General features: G+C 37.0%; 1 protein-coding gene across 1 annotated transcript in view; it reads left to right on the top strand.

The window, feature by feature from the left end:
- SH2D4B (SH2 domain containing 4B) overlaps window positions 1–21,713 on the top strand; it is a 218,836-nt gene that overhangs the window by 80,928 nt on the left and 116,195 nt on the right. Inside the window, exon 4 of the mRNA XM_044662772.1 lies at window positions 12,625–12,772. Within this exon, the coding sequence (XP_044518707.1) occupies window positions 12,625–12,772 (148 nt within the window). The remainder of the gene's footprint in view (window positions 1–12,624; window positions 12,773–21,713) is intronic.

Here is a 21,713-nt window from a genome sequence, read left to right as displayed (position 1 = left end):
CTCAACTCACCAAGGCAAGCAATATTTAATATATGTTGTTGGAATCTAAGTGTGGTGACTCTGGATTGGGCATTTAAGAATCATGAATGTTTTTGTGTCCCCTAATGTGGACAAATAAGCATGTTTTAAGTAATTGGCATTAATTGCTCACTAATGTTCTAAGAGTACAGGGATGAACTGAACACCCATCGAACGAGGACCAGGATCACTAAGTTCTGAAGGCTCACTGCCAGATTGGTTTCACAGTGATTAATTTTTCAACCACAGCAACAATGGAAGCCTTTTTACTAAGTTGTTGAATTGTAATCTGTGTGAGTAAGGGCAGAGAAAAAAATTATATATATTTCTAAAATATAGAAAAATATCTCAGCATCTTGTAATATTGGAGTAGTGCTCCGCTAGGTGATAGGAGTTGAAATGTATATTCTTTACTAAAGGCAGTGGCGGAGCAGTTCAGCTAAACAGGAGGTGCCATTTAGGAGGACAGGATCACAATGAAAAATTTCTTAGAAGGTGCCCTTTTTCAACAATAACAGCAATTTGACATTGTTGTTCAGGCATGTCTTGACTCTTTGTGATCCCTTTTGGGTTTTTTTTTGTCAAAGGTACTGGGGTCATTTGTCATTTCCTTCTCTAGCTCATTTTTACAGATGAGGAAACCAAGGCAAGCAGGGTTAAGAGGCTTGCCCAAGATCATACATCTAGTAAGAGTTGGAGACCAGATTTGATCTCATGAAGATGAATCTTCCTGATTTCAAACCCAGGGCTCTATCCATGATACCCTCTAGTTGCCTCTAATAACAATGAGATGATGTTCATGTAATATTACATCTCTCCAAGTGAGTAGTTTAATACCTTGGAATTATCATACTTACAGGGTTTCACTGTTCTGTCTAAGATTCTACCCAAATGGAAAGTTTTGGAAAGAGTGGCTAACTGCTCTTTTTGTAGGCAGAGATTATATATTCTTTGTGTCCGTAAGGTTCATGGTACATTGTAAGTCCACAATTGAATGAATTAATAAATAGATTAATAAATGCTGATAACCTAAAAAGTTAGGAATATTCCCTTCAAATCTGTGGTATTTCCATATGAATTAAATTTCTAGACATTTCTAATAAGTGCTGTCCATGATTAAAGAAGATTTTTCTCTCAAACTTAGTGAGCTCCCTGTCACTGTAAATATTCGAGGGGAGGTGGTGGTATTGTCAATCACTTGTCAGTAATGTTTTTTATTTACTAGTCATGTAGGGAGGTTTCATGCTTTGGATTAGAGGCTGAACTAGATGATCTTTGCAATTCCTTCTAATTGGGAGATTTAATTATCCTATGAGTTAGTGGCTTTGGGACATGAATGGCATGCTATGATGGAAAAGTATACAAGACTTGGCTGTTGGTGGTACATTGGATAGAATGTTGGACTTGGAGTTAGGAAGAAGAACTGAGTTCAAATCCTGTCTTAGACACTGTGTGACCCAGGACAAGTAATTTAATTGCTGTCTGCCTCAATTTCCTCAACTATAAAATAAGGATATTAATAATGCCTACCTCCCAGGGTGGTTGAGGAGCAAATTAGATATTTGTAAAATTTTTGCAAACCTTAAAATTTCAAATAAATGCTAGACAATATTATGACTAGTACTATTGGATCCAGAAGCCTTGGGTTTCAGTCCCAGCTATGAGTCTTATTACCTATTAGCAAGTCATATCTCAAAGTCTCTGTTTCTTCTTCTGTAAAATAGAGATCCTTGTGTTATTTACCCCAAAGTGTTCTTGAGGGGAAAGTGCTTGTAAATCCCGAAGTACTAAACAAGTGGAAGTAAATTATGATTACTTAGCAGCTGTTTAGCATCTTTATAATGCTTATAGGTTTCTGGAGCCTTTATATGTGTTATACATATACATTTTATATGTGTGATCTCATTTGAACCTCACAACACTCTTGTAAAGGAGGTATTATTGTTTTTCCTAATGTTACAGAATAAGAAACTGAGGCTGAGAGAGGGTAAGTGACATCCCAGGTTATAAACTGGCAAATGTCCAAAGTAGGATTTAAATTCAGGTCTGACTCCAAGGTTTGTTCCATTCACTGAAAAGCTATTTCCATTTTAACCTATGTTTCTCAGAGTAATGGGTTCTTTTTAATACAAGGCACTCCATTTCTTTATTCTCTGTCTCTGTCTCTGTCTCCTTCCTCATTCCTCCTTTTGGCTTCCCTTCTTTCCCTTCAGCTAAAAAGCCTACCCTTATCAAGTAGACTTTCTGAATCTTCCTTAATCTTAATTCCTTCCCTTTAATATTTTCTCCAATTTCTCCAGTGTGTGTATATGTATGTATACATGAATGCACACACATGCATATACATACATATATGTCTCTCTCTGATTCTCTCTCTCTCTCTCTCTCTCTCTCTCTCTCTCTCTCTCTCTCTCTTTCTCTCTCTCCGATTCTCTCTCTCTCTTATTTGAATATGGTTATTTGTATGCTGTCTATCCCATTAGCTCTGACCCTGAGAAGAGGGTCTGTTTCCTCTCCTCCCATCCTTTCTTTCTATCTTCACTGTACATCGTAATTACTTAATAAATGCTCTTAACTGACTGTAACACCACAATCGAAGTTGTCTATCGGAATCTTAGCTTTCTGTATGGGATGAAAACCTCCTGGAGGTGACATACAAGCACAAGAATTGAGAATGGACAAGACCTTTATCTCTCAGGAAGATTTTTCTAGAGGGTAGAATTGAGACTTAGCTCAAAGGTCTGATCCATTGATGATAACACCTAGGAAGAGGACACCCAAGTCAAGCTCAAGAAAGTGCTAGCATTGGGTAAAGTTCTACAGATATAAATGCAAGCAAGAAGACTATCTGCCTTCAAGGAGGTTATATTCTACTGAAGTAAAGTAGACAGCATGCAAAAGGGAGCTGTAAAGGTAGAGGGAACAAGGTATCTGTGCTGGTGAGAGGATTGCAACATCTAGGGAGTAAAAGATGACTGGTCTAAGGCCTTTCCTCAAAATAGAGGCTCTGGAAGCAACTTGCCAATGGGAGAAGGGGATCTCAGAGGCCGAGGAAAAAGAGAGCTGAAGCAACCCTGCTGGTGTATTTTCAAAAAGTGTGATATCAAAATATATTTACTAGAGTGCCTTAGCTGGAAATAGCTCCATATTTTCCATAGAAGGTCCCAGGAAAGGAAGTATTGCTAGTACTTATATACAGGTCTTAGCACAGTGCCTATCACATAATAGATAATTGAAAATGTTTATTGCTTGATTCATTGACTCATAGGGTCATATCCATGTCCAAAAAGGACTTTGGGGAAGTCACTCCCATTGCTGTTGATCAAAATAACACCATTTAACCATCTTTTATCATAAACTACTTTAATTTGAAATCTACAGAGATATTTACTTTTTTGAGAAACCTAGACCCTGGAGTTAGAAAGGATTTTGGAAATAATTTAATCTATCTGCTTCATTTTAATGAATTAATCAATCAGATTTATTAAGTGTGACCTGTGCTAGGCACTGTGCAACGTTCTGGGAATACAGAAAACAAAACATATATATATATATATACATATATATATATATATAAATTTTTTTAAACCCTTACCTTCCATCTTGGAGGCAATACTGTGTATTGGCTCCAAGGCAGAAGAGTGGTAAGGGTGAGGCAATGGGGGTTAAGTGACTTGTCCAGGGTCACATAGCTGGGTAGTATCCGAGGGCAGATTTGAACCTAGGACCTGCCATCTCTAGGCCTGACTCTCAATCCACTGAGCTACCCAGCTGATCGCAAAACAGTTTTTTAAAGGATTAGATTCTATTCTGTTTTACAGATAAGGAAATGTAATAGTACTACTAATAATATAACAGTTAGGATTTTATAGCACTCTGAGGTTTGTCAATTTAAGCACGTTATTCATTTAATCCTCAAAAAAAAAAATGAAGACCTATCTGGGAGGGAGATACTAGCATTATTCTCGTTATACAGATGAGAAAACTGAGACCTAGAAAGGCTAAGTGACTTGCCTAGGGTTACACAACTAGGAAATATCTGAGCCAGAATTTGGACTCAAGTCTTCCTGATTCCAAGTTCAGCCCAGTCTCAACTATCTGACAATTGTAATTACAATAGTAGCCATCCTTATAATCATTGTTGCTCTGAGGAGCATCGGTGCATCTTTGGAATCTATGAAAACTATTTGTGTATTTACTCTACTCTTTAGTTTTCATGGATGTTATTGTTGTTTGCTCTAGTAGCCTGATTCTGATCACAAATAAGAGACTTGGCAATATTCAGAATTAAGGATTTCCCCCCATAATATTGGGTGATTATTTTTAAGTTTGATATGTTTAAGATGTGGCTATAATTTGTTTGTACAATTAAGCATGAGAATCACCTTTTTACCTTGTTTCTTTTTTACTTTGGCCTTTTCTTAATAGAGAGTCCTTGTTATTTATGGGAGACTTCAGGAGCCCAAGTACCTGTTGGACATCTGTCAGGGAGTCACCTCAGCTCAGTGATATTTTCCATTGGCATCAGACAGATGGATGACCTTTGTGGGTCACGTATGGTGTGAAATTACTGATGAGTTATCAGGATGAGATAGAATAGATTAGCTGAGCTACTAAGAGAGCTGGCCTGGACTAGCAAGATCTTCTAGCCTCACAGGCAAAAGCAATTCAATTCTTCATCTTCTTGGGATTTTCCTGGAAATGGAATAAGCCATTTAAATTAAAATTTCATGTTGGCTTTGATATTTGCCTGTTAAAAATAATTGTTAATAAAAATGAGAAAAGTTTATTTTTATTTATTTTTCATTTATTTATATTTATATTATTTAATTTATATTTTAATACTATATGTAATGTATAATAATTTATAATATATAAAATTTATAATTATAATTTATAATATATAATATAAATATTTAATTAATTGATTGATTAATTAAGATAATTTTCCCATAGTTCCATGGTTCATATTCTTTCCCTCCTCTCCTCCTACCCCCCTCCCATAGCCAATGCGCAATTCCATTGGGTTAAAAATGAAAAAAGTAACATACTCTGTTAGTGAATGCTATCACTAATATTATTTTTGATAATCATGTTAATAGGAATAATAGTAATTGTTCCTCAATGGCCTCACTTCTGATTGGGTAAAATAATTGCAGTTGTAATAATATTGGTTGGCTAAGTTAAGGAAGTAGGAAGCTATCATTTTGACAATAATACAAGGTATGCTTTCTATGTTTTTTTTTAAACTCTTACCTTGTGTCTTAGAATGAATACTATCATTTCCAAGGCAAAAGAGCATTTAAAGGGTAGGCAATTGGAGTTAAGTGACTTGCCCAGGGTCACACGGCTAGGAAGTTTCTGAGACTAAATCTGAGCTTGGGATCTCCCATCACTGGGATTGGCTCTCTATTTAGGATGCCATGTACTGACTCCTCTCTATACTTGTCACATTACCAGGAAATATTCTTCCTCAAGTATTTGCACAGCCGGGTTTCTACTATTATAATGAATTCATTTCAGATTCTTGTGAATTTCCCAAAATAAAATGAATGAATGAAGAAACATTTCTTGAAGCATCTCCTTTGTGTCGGGTGGTAGGGGCTGGGGTTACAAATACAAAAGTGAGGTCACAGGACTTGATTCGGGCTTTTCCCAACTCTGTGACTGGGCAGATTGCTTCACCTCCCTTAGCTTCAGATCTGTTGTCTGGAAAATGAGGATAATACTAGCAGCTACCTCACAGGGTTGTCGTGATGCTCAAATGAGATAATACAGGCAAAATAGGCTGCAAACATTGCAGTATGACATAAGTGCGATGATGATGATGGTGATGGTGATGATGTTGGGAAGGTAGCGTGTATGTGGGAGTAATGATTAGGAAAATTGATTTTGCTCTGGGGAGTCCCAGGGATGGCTAGCTGGGTGATAAAGCAGACAACAGCAGCATTAGGATTGGGGATATTGGATTGGGGAAGAAGATTAGATTACTGTTCCCAAAGCAAGAGCTAGAAAGTGAGGGGATAGATATGGTCCTGGGGGGAGGCAGGAATGTGTTTGGGCACAAAGGTAGATGCCAAGAAGTCCAAGGAGAGCCTGACTTTCTTGGTGGGTGATTGGATGAGAGATTAAGAATGATCTGGGGTCCTTAGGTAGCTAAATGAGTTCATACTTATTCACCAGGAAAGACAGCTTAGCCCAGGTGAAAGTAACCATCTTTTAGCTTTTGACCTTTTTCATCCCTTCAGACTTTATCTTTTAAACATACTCCAGCAGATTTACCATTCTAGAGCAGGAGAAATAGGTTCGAGGAAGCCCTCTGAGTAATTCAGGCATCCCATGGAATTTCATCTTCCCTAAATAAGAAAATTTATAAAATTAATAAGCTTTTCCTCCAATTTGTCACAATTTATATTAAGAAATAATCTTTATCTTTGGCTCTGAGTGGTGACAAAGTCTTTTAGATTTTATTTTATTTTTTTAAACCCTTACCTTCTATCTTAGAATCAATACTGTATATTGGTTCCAGGGCAGAAGAGTAGTTAAGGTCTAGGTAATAGAGGTTATGTGACTTGCCCAAGGTCACACAGTTAGGAAATATTTGAGGCATTTAAACACAGCTTTAAACTCAGGACTTCCAGTCTCTGAGCCTGGTCCTCAAATCACTGAGCTTAGCTGCTCTTATTTATTTGTTCTTTGAGTCCTCTATCACAATTTAGTGATAAGCTTACGATGCATCATGTTCATTCTTCTCCAGGACATTGGCTCTGTCTTTCAGAATGTCTATTCTTTAGGTACTTGTAACATACAACCTGCTTTTTTATTCCAACATACTTTAAGAAGCCAAAAGGACTAGAGGAAAGACTATTTTGAAGTGCAAAGGCAATGGGAAGACCTGGAATATGATATCTCATTTAAGGCCCAGGAATATTTTTGTTTAACTTAAAATTGTCTACTCTATGAAGAATATGAAATGTACTTATATTGGGGGGAATATAAATATAAATATAAATTTACATAATTTAAGAACTTGAAATGGTTTCATTCTTGTTCTCATTTAAGGCCCAGGAATATTTTTGTTTAATTTAAAATTGTCTACTCTGTGAAGAATATGAAATGTACTGATATTGGGGGGAATATAAATATAAATATAAATTTACATAATTTATAATATATAAAATTTATGATATATAAAATATAAAATTTTGATATATTCTCCATGTTTTCTAAAAGAGTTTTTTAAAATTATAAGCCTTTCCTCTCTTTCTTTATGTTGCTTTCTTGCTCAAGAATCTTCAGTGACTCTCTATTATCTCTAGGATAAAATACAAACCAATTAGATGGCATTTAGAGCCCTTTGCAGTCTGGTTCCAATCTTACTTTCCAGCTTATTTCAGATTATCCTCTAACTCATACATAAATCCTTAGGGGATGCAGGGAGAGAATGCAAGATGAGAGAATGGAATTCCCTCAGAGAAGATGACAATTGGATATGTTCTCTATGCATGCTTCCCTTATATCTAGAATAATATAGAGGAAATAACAATTAAACTGGTTGACAACTAGTAAGAATCACTAGATCTTTATCTTCTAGACATTTTGGGTATAAGGAAATCAGACTTGGAAAAATTCCCTTCCCTGATAGGTTATCTCTCAGATTTCCTTTCGAAGAACCCCAAAACACAAGAAGTTATAATCAGATGTAGGCTAGGATTAATGATAGGGATCAAAGGAATCTTTACATCTAAATCATGGATGAGATTTACAGGCTAAAGTGTAAGCAAGGACAGCTTGTTTAGGCTTGTAATAAAGTTGATTTTGTTGGACATTCTGGTTCTGGGCTTCCTTTTTTTTTTTTTTTTTTTGAGCAAACCAAGGCACATTCCTAGGTCTCAAGTTTGGACTAATGTAAGAGATTGCAAATTGGACCAATGTTCATAGTTAGTCCAGAGAACAAGACTGAAACCATATCAAGTTCTGATGTTGAGACACTGCTGAAGTCTTTCGAAACAAATAATCTGCTTTTTAAAAAGTGTACCACAGCAGGCATTGATTAAATACCTCTCTGATGGCCAACTGAGGCAAGGAGGTGTCCCTGGGTTCTTCAAAGCTGGGCCAGGAGAATACAAGGTTTACATCAGAGGATTTTAAGCTTTTCATGTCATAGATCCCTTTGACAAATTCTGTTGGATCTGCTTTGGATAACCACTTACATGATGACTTTCTTGGTCCCTCAGGAACTAGGGCCCCTGATTTTACTTTTTATGTACTTTGCATTATGAATTCCTCATCAGAATAATTTCTTAAATGCATAAAATAAAATACAAAGGAATATAATCATATTATAATAGTTATAAAACATAAAAAACCAAACAGAAACTAACTTTATGGGTGAGGTTACTCTGTAGAATGTCTGACCAAGTTGGAAAGGTTTCTAACTGGAATCTGACTTCCCTGTTTCTATCATTTGAGAATAATTTCAGAAAAGTTTAACGCTCCTCTGGCTAGCCCGGTGATGAGTTTTTAAGCTATAGCAACTCAGAATGATGGGTTATTGTTAGGGAGAAGCTGTAATCCTCATCAATGGAGGGATACCCAACCTGATTAATTCAATTAAAAAAAAAACTTTTTTAGAGCATCTACTATGAGCCAAGCATTATACATCAATTCAAAGATGAAAATGGTATAGCTTTCCCTCAGAAGGTTACAATCTCCCAGTAAATAAAAACATTAACAATCCGGCTCCATCCTACTTTTTTAGGCTTCTGGTAGGTACTGTTTATAGGTACATTCTACATATCAGCTAGGATGGCCCCCTCACTGCTCCTTATATGGAACATTCCATCTCTGGTCAGTGTGCTTCTGCACTGTCTATCTCCTATATCTGGAATGCATGCCTTTCTCACTTCTGCCTTTTAGAATCCCTTTTTGTTGTTCAGTCCTTTTTTTCAGTCATGTTTGACTCTTCCTGACCCCATTTGGGGTTTTCTGGGCAAGGATACTGGAGTGGTTTACCCATTTCCTTCTCTGGCTCATTTTACCGATAAGGAAACTGAGGCAAACAGAGTTAAGTGACTTTCCCACGGTCACACAGCCAGTAAGGATCCGAGGTCAAATTTGAACTCAGGCCCTCCTGGCTCCAGGTCAGGTGCTCTATCCACTGCACCACTTTGATACCCTCTTAGGATTCCTAGTTCCCTTCACAGTTCAGTTTAAGGGCAGCCACTTATCTGAGGACTTTCTTGATCCCCCAGGTACTAGGGTCCCTGAAACTATTTTGCATTTACTCTGTATGTATTTTGCATTATAAATGCATATGTTGTTTTCTCTGATAGAATATAAGCTTCTCAAAATCAGGAACCATTTAATTTTTGTCTTTGCATCCCTAGAGACAGTATGGCATCAAAGCCAAGAACTGGATGCAAATGCTACCCCTTATATATATTGATTTTTATGCCCTGACAAAGCCCCCAACTTCTCAATTTTCTACTTAAATAGAAACAGATCCAGGTGGGTCTTATATTGACTCAGAAAACCACACATTAATATTATCTATATTGCATTGTGTTTTTTTTTTATTTTGCCTAACATTTTCCAATTATATTTTAAGGTTGTAGAAAGTTTGCCCATTGGGTCTCCAGTATGACACTTCTGCCTAGGCTCTCTAAGACCAGGTACATTGCAGAGAAGGTTCTAACCTTCATTGTTAGAGGGAATCCATATACTCATGGAATCAAGAGGTCCAGTCTATTTTATCTCTAAAGCCCAACACAATTCTTGGCACAGGAAAGGCATTTAATGAATATGTATTGATGGATTTACCACAGAGCCTTGAAACATAATACAAGATGACTTCTTGCATATAGGCACAGTAAGTGAAGTGAATCTAGATTAATTTTTTTTACCCAATTGTACTTTGGTGTTGGGCCAAAGTTTGGGTGAGTGTCTATTCTTTGGTGATGGGTCACTCGGGGAATATCAGGGCTTGGCTTGATTTTTTCTCAAACTTAAAAAAAAAACATTGGGAGGGCTTTATCACCATCAATCAACACTCACTGAGAATAATGTTTGCCCCTTAGATACTTTAAAGAATTTTTCAGAAAACCATCTTGGCGTCCATTTGGTTGCTAGCCCTTCCTCATTAAGAACATAAAATCATTCTTGGACTTATAAACAAAATAGACCAATTATTAAGAAGTGGAAAGTTATGGAGGAAAAAATGGATTTAAAGGGAATCCATTAGGTACTTGGAGATGAGAGAGGTCTCAAGGAGGCCTGATAGAAAAATGGAACCATAAACCAGTCTCTCTCTCCTTCTTTGCCTCCAAAATTCACCTTCCTTTCCCTTCCTTCTGTGCCAAGGAGTGAATTCTCAAAAGCATTACCAAGTACAGAGCTAAGGAGTCTGAATGCCAATTGTTGACTATGGGATGTAAATTATGGCGTCCAAAGTGAAGAAAATCTTTTATATTTGACTGGAAGTGGTCAGTTTCCAAAGAGCAGTGGCCTAGCAACACAAATCATGCATACACATGCCAACAGAATCTTGAATATTCATTCTTTCCAAGGTTCCTGTGATGGTTCCTTCTAGGTTCTGGAATTTTCTAGAAAAAAGACAAGTGAATAAGATAAAGGTGCCAAGCACAGGCCAGGCACAGAGGAGGGTCTGAGAAGTTTCTCTATGGCAATGGACAACATTTAGTGGGGTCCCAGAGGGCCCTTCATGCCTTCTTTTTCTTGTCTTTTCCTAAGTTTACATTCATGTTTGGGTCAGCCTAATCTGTTGGGAACTGCTCATATCTGAATCATAAGTCTATCAGATAGCTGAGGAAATTGGTAATCAAACCTTTTATTTTTTAGTTAATTTTACAATTATTTCAACAAATATTTATCAAGTAGCTTCTTTGTCTCAGTGGTATATAAGGCGCCTGGGGGGGGGGCACAAGGAAATTTAAAATACAGTCCCTGCTTTCAAGGGGCTTATGATCTCCTTGGAGGGATGTGACACAGAATCACAAACCCCCACACAATGTTGAATAAGAATTCATACCTTAAATGGGAGACTGTAGTAAAACACACATCACAAAGAAGTACATGAACAATTGTCTAACTTGTATAAATGGAAGGAACCTCAGAGGCCACTGAGTCCAATCCATTGTGATAACTTTACTGATGAGGGCTATAAAGGTTAGGTGACTTGGCCAAGATCATGTAGGTAACAAGACTGGGATTTGAACCCACATCCTTTTATTTAATATCTAATGATCTTTCTGTTGTACCACACTGTGAAACGTGGGACCTCAAAAGACAAGTAACTTGTCCAAGGTCACATAGGACATAAGCAGCAAGCCTGAGATTAGAATCTAGCTCTTCTGACTTCAAGTCCTTTGGTCTTTCTAGCATACCATGCTTGCTTCAGAAACTCATTAATTTATAATAAACTATACTTGCTTCAGGAACTGTATATTCTTTCCTACATATTTCTCTCTTAAATGCAAAATTTATTTTACCGCATAGATACACATGAAAAAAAAGCAACAATATCTTTATATCAATAGTGACTTGAACCATTTATCTACCTTTAATAACTCATCATGGATTCATTATCAGAGTATTGCTGGGAATAGCCTAATGAGGGATTAATGTAGACACAATACCACTCTAACTGAAATACTAATGTAACTTTCCTATTGATGAGACATTATTTTCAAATGCTACTTTAAGGGTTTTTAATCTTTATCCAGAGGTTGTTTGTATCTGAAGGCTAGAGACTGAGATCTAGACCACAGCCTTCATCCCATGTAAGCATTTACCTCCATCATGGTGATGCCATCCATCAACAAAGACTTGGGTCTATTTCCTATTGAATTGGAAAGATTTATGTTTCCAGGTGAACATGAGAGCATCCCTCCATAGATTTTGCTCCAGGCCTTCTGGTCTTGGTGATTAAAGAAAGTTAGTGAACAAAAGTCTCTTTCTTTTCCTGACTGTTTAATAAAGTTTAATTTTACGTGATTGGGAGCAGGAATACCTTCTTACAATGTGAAGCAGTGAAGTCACTCCTGGGAAAAAGGATGCATAGAATCAGATTGCTATAACCCACTGAAGGGGATGTGGTGGACACATTCTATCTGAAAAGTAGCACTTGAACTTACTTTGATCCTTTTTAGTTGGTTGGAAAATATATCTTCAAACTGGAAGATAGTCTATATTCTAAAAAAATATTAACAACTAAATTAAATCTTGTTAGGGCCACAGAAAAGGAAATAAATCTGTTATTTTGCTTCTGTTAGCATTTTGTGCTGGAACAGCTTAGTGCTGGGGAGATGTTCACAGACACAAATCATTTTCTTTCCACAAGGCTTCCTGGCTGAATAGCTCGTTGGGCTGAATTTGTTTCTGGGAACATTGCTGATTTGTGACCAGTGGGAGAACAGACATGGCTGGAAGTGGGTTTGCCTGGACAGTTATGCAGGTGTTTTGACAAAATGCCTTGTCCCACAGAGCCCACATTATGGAGGTTTTACCCTCCTCCCCTTCCTACAGACTCTCTTTTCTTCTTCCTAGTAAGGTATCTGACATCCTCCACAATATGTCCTATTTTAGAGAAAAGAAGAAGAGGAGAGGAAAAAAGGGGAAATGCAAATTCGCCTTCAGGAAGAACAGAGAGCCAAAGAGTTGTATTGGACCCTGAAGCAAGCCCAGCAGCAGAGCCAAGCCAGTGAAAAGGAGGAGCAAGAGTGGAAAGAGCAGTGTGAGTAGACCTAATGTTTGAATTTTGGCTGTGAAAGTAGCAAAGGAATTTGGATTTGGCACTTTAGTACTTACTCTATAATGACTTTTTATCAACATCTCCATTTTTAAGATTACTTAATTGTATCAGGCTGGTTCTGAATCTCAATGAAAAGAAACTTGGTCTCTGCCACCTCCAATATGGCCACAGTATTTACAAAAAACATATAAACTATCAGGGAAACTCACCCACACAAAAGGCTCTTTTATCTATCTTGGGTCCTGGCCTGGTTCTGGAAAATGAAGGCATCCCCATGACAATAGCCCAAGCAATTGACTGTATCTAGACTACAGTGTTGCTAGAATAGACTGAAATTATAAGAGACTGGGTGGTTTTATTTCAAAAGAAACAACAGAACTTAAACCTTTTATAAAGGCACCAAACGAGGTTAAACAGACATCCAAGTACCGATGAAAACACTAATCTTCTGGCTTTTGACATCTATCATAGCTATCCTGACTTCTTCCAATCTTTGTAGTCCTCTTGTGCCTTGTTCCTTTCTTTGTATTCTACTCGCCAGTGATTTTGGTCTCCTTGCTTGTCTTCACACAAGGCACTCCATCTCCCAACTCCATATATTTTCACTCAGCCTCCCATGCTTGGAATTCATCTCCTGCCTTTGGTCTTGGCTTTTTGGAGTTTCCTGGTTTCCTTCAAGTCTCAGTTCAAACCTCACTCTCTGCGAGAATCGTTTCCTGATTTTCTTAAAGCTAGTGCTTTACCTTGGATATCATGTCCAATTTATACAGATATATCTATATCTATATCTATCTATACATACATGTATGTATAATGCTTATGCATAGTTGTTTTAATGCTGTCTCTCTAGCTCTCTTTCCACTTGACTATGAACTCCTTGAAGGCAGAACTGTTTTGGGATGTCTTTGTATCCTTAGCACTTGGCACAGTACCTGCGCATAGTAGGCGCTTCACAAATGCTTATTGATTTGACTTGGTCAGTCATGAGTAGGTTGGATGAGACTAAACACAGGGGTTGGTAGACTTCCTTTGGTGTCATTTATACAAAGGTTCTATCTCAAACTATTTCTATCTCTAGGTCCCTTCTCCCCCTTTCATATTTCCCTGTAGAGAAAGGACCCCGGGGTAATGATCTTGAATCACCTATCTGTTCTCTGTGTCAGGGTGACAACGTGTCTGTTAGCAAGGCAGGAATCATGAAACACTCAGAATTCTCTGGAAGAAACAAATCTAGAGAAAAATTTTTGTTTTTGTTTTTGCTTTTGGACATCAGAATTGGATGACATATATATATATATATTTTAAACATATATATTTTTTAAATATATAAAACAAATATATATTTAAAATATTTTAAAAAACCCATGCCTTCTGTCTTAGAATTGATACTAAGTGTCAGTTCCAAGACAGAAGATTAGAAAGGGTTAAGCAATTGCAGTTAAGTGACTTACCTAGGATCACACAGCTAGGAAGGGTTGAAGGCTTTATTTGATTCCAGGACCTCCCATCTCCAGTCTTGGATCTCTATCTACTGAGCCACATTGCTGCCCCAGTATACTTTATCTTTTTTTAAAACCCTTACCTTCTGTCTTAGAATCAATATTGTGTATTGGTTCCAAGGTAGAAGGGTGGTAAGGGCTTGGTAATGGGGGTTAAGTGACTTGCCCAGGGTCACACAGCTAGGAAGTGTTTGAGGCCAGATTTGAACGTAGGATCTTCCATCTCTAGACCTGGCTCTCAATCCACTGAGTCACTCAGATGCCCCCTGCTTTATCTTTTAAAAATTGTTTTTATTTGTGTCTCTGAGGAACCTACTAAGAATAAGATTGATGAAAATTTCTCTTATTAAAAGCATTTGGAATTAAAAAAAAAGTTGTGTAGTAAAGGGGCCTCAAAGGTTACCTCTCCATTCCTTTGTCTTTTTTTTAAAAACTAAAGCTGTTCCCTAAGGAGAATACTTCTCTTTTCCTAAGATACTGCCCAGGAGGTGAGTTCTTATTTTCTCTTGTAACTGAGAGTGTAAAATAATCCTCTTGTCTTAAGAATTTCTAAATATTCTATTATATTATTAATATTGTTGTTCATTTATTTAAGTCATGTCTAATTCTTCATGGACCCATTTTGGGTTTTCTTAGCAAAGATACTGGAGTGGTTCGTGATTTTCTTCTTCAGCTCATTTTATAGATGAGGGAACTAGGACAAATGGCCTAAGGTCGCACAGCTAGGAAGTGTCTGAGACCAGATTTGAACTCAGAAAGATGAGTCTTCCTGACCCCAAGCGGGATACTCAATTAACTCTGCTACCTAGTTGCCCATCTATATTATTATTAAATATTAATGAATATAAAATACTATTTCATTATCAATAACAACACAGCCAATGAAATGAAGAGACAATCAAAAACTTAAACCGACTTTTTTGTGCTAGTTCTAGGTAATGTTTATTGATATTTATATTAATGATCTTCAGGCATGATCAAATCCTGTTATATAAAGTCCTGAATCATCAAGGAAAGAGTCAGTTCTAATTTGTATCATTTTAGGATTAGCCATATTATACAGATAGTATATAACTTACTGATGTCTATTCCACTTACACCATTCAGTGATAGAGTTCCTTTTTTTTTGAAACATTTTATTTAATTGATTTAGAATATTTATATGGTTATATGATTCATGTTTTTCCCCTCTCCTCTTCCCCCCTCCCCAATCTCCCCTCACATAGCCAACAAGTAATTCCTCTGGGTTTTACATATGTCATAAATCAAAACCTATTTCCATATTATTAATATTTGCATTAGAGTGATCGCTTAGAGTCTACCTCCTCAATCATATCCCCATAAACCCATGTGATCAAGCAGTTGTTTTTCTTCTGTGTTTCTGCTCCCACAGTTCTTTCTCTGGATGTGGACAATGTTCTTTCTCATAAATCCCTCAGAATTGTCCTGGATTATTGCATTGCTGCTAGTAGAGAAGTCGATTATATTTGATTGTGTCATAGTGTATAAGTTTCTGTGTATAATGTTCTCCTGGTTCTGCTCCTTTCACTTTGCATCAATTCCTGGAAGTCGTTCCAGTTCACATGGAATTTCCCCAGTTCATTATTCCTTTGAGCGTAGTAGTATTCCATCACCAATAGATACCACAATTTATTCAGCCATTCCGCAATTGAAGGACATCCCTGTATTTTCCAAATTTTTGCCACCACAAAGAGCGCAGCTATACATATTTTTGTACAAGTATTTTCCCCTATTATCTCTTTGGGACATAATCCTAGCAGTGCTATGGCTGGATCAAAAGGCAGATAGTCTTTTAAAGCCCTTTGGGGATAGTTCCATATTGCCATCCAGAATGGTTGGATCAATTCACAGCTCCACCAAGTGCTAGAGTTTCTGCTGCTTGCTATGAGATACATTAGAGAAGCAATGGATTCAGAAATGGAGGAAGAGAAGAAACTCTAAAAAATAGGAAATGCTTAGGGAGTCTGATCCTAGGGACAGATTCCTGGGTAGGGCTGGCTGGCTAGTGGGAAGATGACTGGGCTTCATTTCATTTAACCAGCACCAGCTTTTAAAAATTTAAAGAATCGAGGAGCTAATTAATCTAATCTGATTGTTTTTCTCCTAACATCTATCTAAGATTGGCCACAATAAAGGGATGGATGCTTGATTTGGGAAATGAGGAGTAAGAATATAATTAATATTGGAATATGGAGAATAGGAGGTATAGGGAAAACTTGTTTGGTACACTGGACAGAGTGGTGAATTTGAATCTAGATTTAAGGACTGACTTTGGAACTTACTGCTTATTGGGTCTTAAGCAAGTCATTTTAACTTTGTTGGGGCTCAGGGACCTTGTTTGTAAAATGAGAAGGCTGGATTGGATGGCCTCAGAGTTCCCACAGTTCTAAAACTTTGATCCAATGATCAGTCCAGAGGACACAGATCTTATGTTGGTACAATTAAATATACACTTGGGCCATTTTGTCATTCAGTCACTCTTTTGTCGTCAACTGATCCTTTACGATCCCATTTGGGGTCCTCTTGGCAAAGATCCTGGAGTGGTTTGCCATTTTCTTCTCCAGCTTATTTTACAGATGAGGAAACTGAGGTAAACAAGGCTAAAGAACTTGCCCTGACTCACACACTAAGTGTCTGAGGCCAGATTTGAACTCAGGAAAATGAATTTTCATGAGTCTATGCCCAGAGGTCTATTCACTGTGCGACCTGGTTGCCTTACCACTTGGGTTAATGCTATTAAATGCAACTATTAGCCAAGTTCTGGAGTTTCTACCTTCACAACAGCTTTCAACTGCACTCTCTTATCTCTTCTGACACTGCCATCAATCTGGCATAGGCCTTCATTACCTCTCTTGGGCTATTGGAACAGACTTTTGCTTGATCTCTCTGCCTTAAATCTCTTCTCACTACAGTCTGTCCTTCACTAAGCTGTCAAATTGATCTCCCTGAAGCCTAGATTTGACTATTTCATTCCCTTATTCATTAAACTTCACTGATTCCCTATTACTTCCAGAATCAAATAGAATATTATCTATTGGCATTCAAAGCTCTTTGTAACCTAGTACTTACCTACCTTTCCAATTTCTTTACTGGAAAACTTTACTCCACTCCATGTATTCTGCCATCCAGTGACACTGATATCCTTGCTGTTCCTTCAACATGATACTCTATCTCCAGACTCTGTACATTTTCGCTGGCTGTAGCCATGTCTGAAATTTTCTCCCTCCTCCCCTCTACCTCCTGGCTTCAATTCTCTGTTAAAGTCCCTCTCCAAGTCTACTTTAATCTCAGTACCTTACCTTTGGCATTATTTACAATTTATCATGTGTAAATTATTTTAAAAAAATATGAGTGCTTGTATATTATCTCCTCCATTAGGTTGTGAACTTCTTAAGTCTAGAAACTATTTTCCCTTCCTTTCTTTGTGACCCCAGTGCTTAGTATAGTGCCAGCCAGATAGTAAGTCCCTAATAGAGGCATCAGGGGCAGCTAGATGGCACAGTGGATAGAGCACTGGACCTGGAGTCAGGAGGACCTTCATATCTGGCCTCAGATACTTATTAGCTATGTATCCCTGGCCAAGGCACATAAACCCATTTGCCTCAATTTCCTCATCTACAAAATGAGCTGGAGAAGGACATAGCGAATCACTCGAGTGTCTTTGCCAAAAACATCCCAAATGGGGTCATGAAGAGTCAGAAACAACTGAACAACAACAATAGATGCATATTGATTTATTGTTTTGACATTATGGATTAAGTAGACCTTTATGAATTTTTGTGAACTGGCTTGTGAAACTTAATCATCAGTGTCAATAGAGATACTATACTACATTCTGAATTTTTGAGAACACAGCCTATTGGTAAATTGATACTAATTCCAATCTATTATTTGAAAATTCATCATTCATGGTATGTATGGTAAATTCTCTGTTCATAATAAAATTCAATTAAGCTGCAAACCGTTTTGCCCCAGTTGAAACACAGCTATGAATTAAATGTGAAAAATTGGACGTGCTTTCTCACAGGAACATTTTACTTCAACTTCAGAGAGCCATGATTTCATCAGGATGAGTAGACTTTGTAGTGGGGTGGATTATAACCATCTCTTCAGCCTTTTTCTTCCCTTAGCTTTTATGATTCTGCTTTCATTTGGTTTTCTTCCTACCTAAGTCAACTACTCCTTTTTAGTCTCCTTTGCTAGAATACTCTCCATTTCCCAGTCCTACCTGTGGGCATTCCCCACAATTTTTGTCTCCTTACAGTCTCTCTATTGCTGATTTCCATCCATTACATACTTTCAATTGTCATCTCTATGTTAATGTCTTCCAATTTGACATATGCAGCCCTAATATTTCTCCTGACTTCAAGTTTTTTCAATACTAACTGCTTACTGGATATTTGTGTATGGATGCTCCATAGATATTTAAAACTCTGCATGATCAGGATCTTGTTTATGCTCCAAACTTCACTATTCTTGTTGAGGTTACTAACATCCATCTAGTCACCCAGATTCATACCATGGAGTCATCTTCAATGATTCCTTATTCCTCATCTTCTCATATCATATCAGTCACTAGGTCTTGTCATTTTGACCTCTATAACATCTGATGAATTTATCCCCTTTTCTCCATTATCAATGTCATGGCTCTAGTTCAAGTTCTTAACATCCCAAACTATTGTAATACACTCCTAATTGGTTACTTAGCTCATAGTCTTTTCCCTCTCCATTCTCCATTCTCTACCCAATCAGTAAAATAATTTTCTTCAAGCATAACCACTTGGCCCTAGGATACTACCAACTCCTATTTTGTGAATCAGTTAGGCCATCACATATTTGGTACTTAAAAGCCAACCTTTCCAGGTCCTCCTTCATGTAATCCACATTCTAGCTCAACTGACTTACTTGTTGCTCCCTAAACTTGGCATTCTACTTTATCTCTTACCTCTGTGCCTTTGTATAGGAGATCTTCCTTCCCTTCTGTAACTCTACCTTTTAGAATTCTTAAAATTTCTCCAACTCATTTTATCTACTCCCTCCTACAGGAAGTCTTTCCATTTTCTTCCAATTGTTATTCCTTTTTACTCTCTCAAATTATCTTATATTCACTTATCATTTTACCTGACTCTTCAGTACAAGCTTCTCAAGGCCAAAGGTTCTAATTCACTTTGGTTTCCCCAGTACCCACCACAGTATCTTTCATAATCCCTCATCAGATCTAATCAAAGGCAGGATGTTTTACACAAAGGAAAGTGATATTAGTCAGAGGGGGATATACATGGCACATTTCTTAGACTGTCAGGGGAATCCACATTGGGGATGAAAAGTAATTATATGTGGATCTTTCAGAATTTTTTCATTGATTCATAGACCATTTGAGCCTCAAGGAATTTTGAAGAATATTTCATCCAACTCCCTCATTCTATAGATGAGGAAAGTAAGGTCAGAGAGGTCAATTTCTTTTGGCAAACTTCTTTAATCTTGGTTGACTACTGTTTTCTCTCTAACACTCTCTAAAATATTAAAATGGAAAAAAGGGAAAAAATGATCTGTGATGGTCCAGTGCATTGGAAGGTATAAAGAATTGAAATTATCCAGCTTATGAGCTTCAGTTTTGCTAATTAATGTACTGTGTGATAATAGAAAATGGAAAACCACTCTAAAAGAGAGAAAATATGCAATGATTTCAGTCTTATGTTTTTATTCTTTACATTTAGGTTTTTTTCTAAGACAGATTAGCTAAACTCAAGAAGCTGCCATTCACACTCAACTGAGCTATTCTGCACCAAATTAATTTAATTTGAAGGATACAATGGTGCATTAATCCGATATGGTGCCTAGGTAGCAGAATTTTTTGATAAAACCTCAAATTAATTCTCTAAGTTAAAAAAAAAAGAATTTATCCCATGTGGGATAATTTGAATATGGAGTTTACTATTCATTCCGAATAGCCGAATTGGTCCTACTTCTCCAGGAGATACTGAGAGAGAATTTAATTTACCAGTTTACCAGCTGTGAATGCTTTGGCAGGACAGGGACAGTTTGAATGGGAGGCATGATCTGTTTGCCCAGAGAAGTTTCAAACTGCATAAACTGAAAATATGATCCATTGTGGTTTGATGGATGAGCTTTTTTCAATTCTTCACTGAAGTCTCGCCAGTTCCTTTCTCAAAGAAGTCTGTTTCCAAGTATGGATTTTTAGCATTCATTCAAAACTCAATATTTAGTAAAAAAAGTGTTAACATAGTTTGCTTTTATATTGCTTTCATTTCCCAATACCCTTTCCCTTTCTCCAACCAGAGAAATCTCATATACCAAAGAAGGAAAAAGGAAGAAAAAAGTAATTTTGAAAAATTAGTCAACACATTAAGTTTATTATATGCAGTGTTTAGCAGCTGTAATCTTCCATCTTAACAAAGAAGGGGGGGGAAGGTATATTCTTTTATGTCTCCTCTGGGGCTAAGATTGTTTACTAAAATTATAGTCTTCGGGTTTAATTTTTCCCATTTATATTCAATAAACATTTATTAAGTGCATACTACATACAAAACACTAAAATAGATGCTGAAAAAGACAAAAATGAAACAATGCTTGCCTTCAGGGAGTTTCATTCTAAAGAAACAGAGATGCCCTGTACACAGATAAATATGAGTAAATCTGAGAATTCATCAATAATCAGGGAAGACTCCTGATAAAGTGGAGCCTAAGTAGGTCTTAAAGAAAGATCAAGATACTGAGAGGCAGCATTAAGGAGGAAATGCCTTACAGTCAGGCAATGGCTAATACAAATGTGTCATGAGGTACTCCTGAAAGGAACAATGTTAGTTAGAATTTGTGCCCTGTAGTGGTACATGGAGAGTGAATCAGAGACAATGCTTGATTTTACATTAAATTAAATTTTTGTTAATAGAATGTACTGGCGGATTAAAAAAAAGGAAAGTGAATCAAAAGGGAAATTCTGAAGGAAAAAGATATTATTAGCCTATGCAAATGATTTGAATCATTGTTTTGAATATGGCCTTTTAATGTTCATAAAGTCACAAGGTTTTCTTACCTCATCCTTCTGCTTTTCAAAGAAAATTTTCTGTGCAAATGAGTGAAGTTAGAATGCTTTGTGACAACAGATATAGCCTGTGAGCAGTACCTGGCTGATCAGAATTTCAGAATATGAACGTTTCAAAAGTGATATGCAAATTCCAAAAACTGTTATGGAGGAGTTGTTTAGGTTCCTCAAATAATCACCTGGTAATTTAGCAAAACAGTGTAAAAAGAACATTAGACTTATAGTTGGAAGAACCTGGTTTTGAGTTCCAGGTCTGTTACTTACAAACCATGTAATCCAGCACAAATTATTTTACTTCTCTGGCTTTTTGTTTCCTCATCTATAAAATGCGGATAATAAT

This window comes from Gracilinanus agilis, chromosome 2, assembly GCF_016433145.1.
Source record: "Gracilinanus agilis isolate LMUSP501 chromosome 2, AgileGrace, whole genome shotgun sequence".
Classification (NCBI taxonomy): Eukaryota; Metazoa; Chordata; class Mammalia; order Didelphimorphia; family Didelphidae; genus Gracilinanus; species Gracilinanus agilis.
The sequence above is the reverse complement of the archived record's forward strand: the minus strand, read 5'-3'. Positions and strand labels throughout refer to the sequence as shown.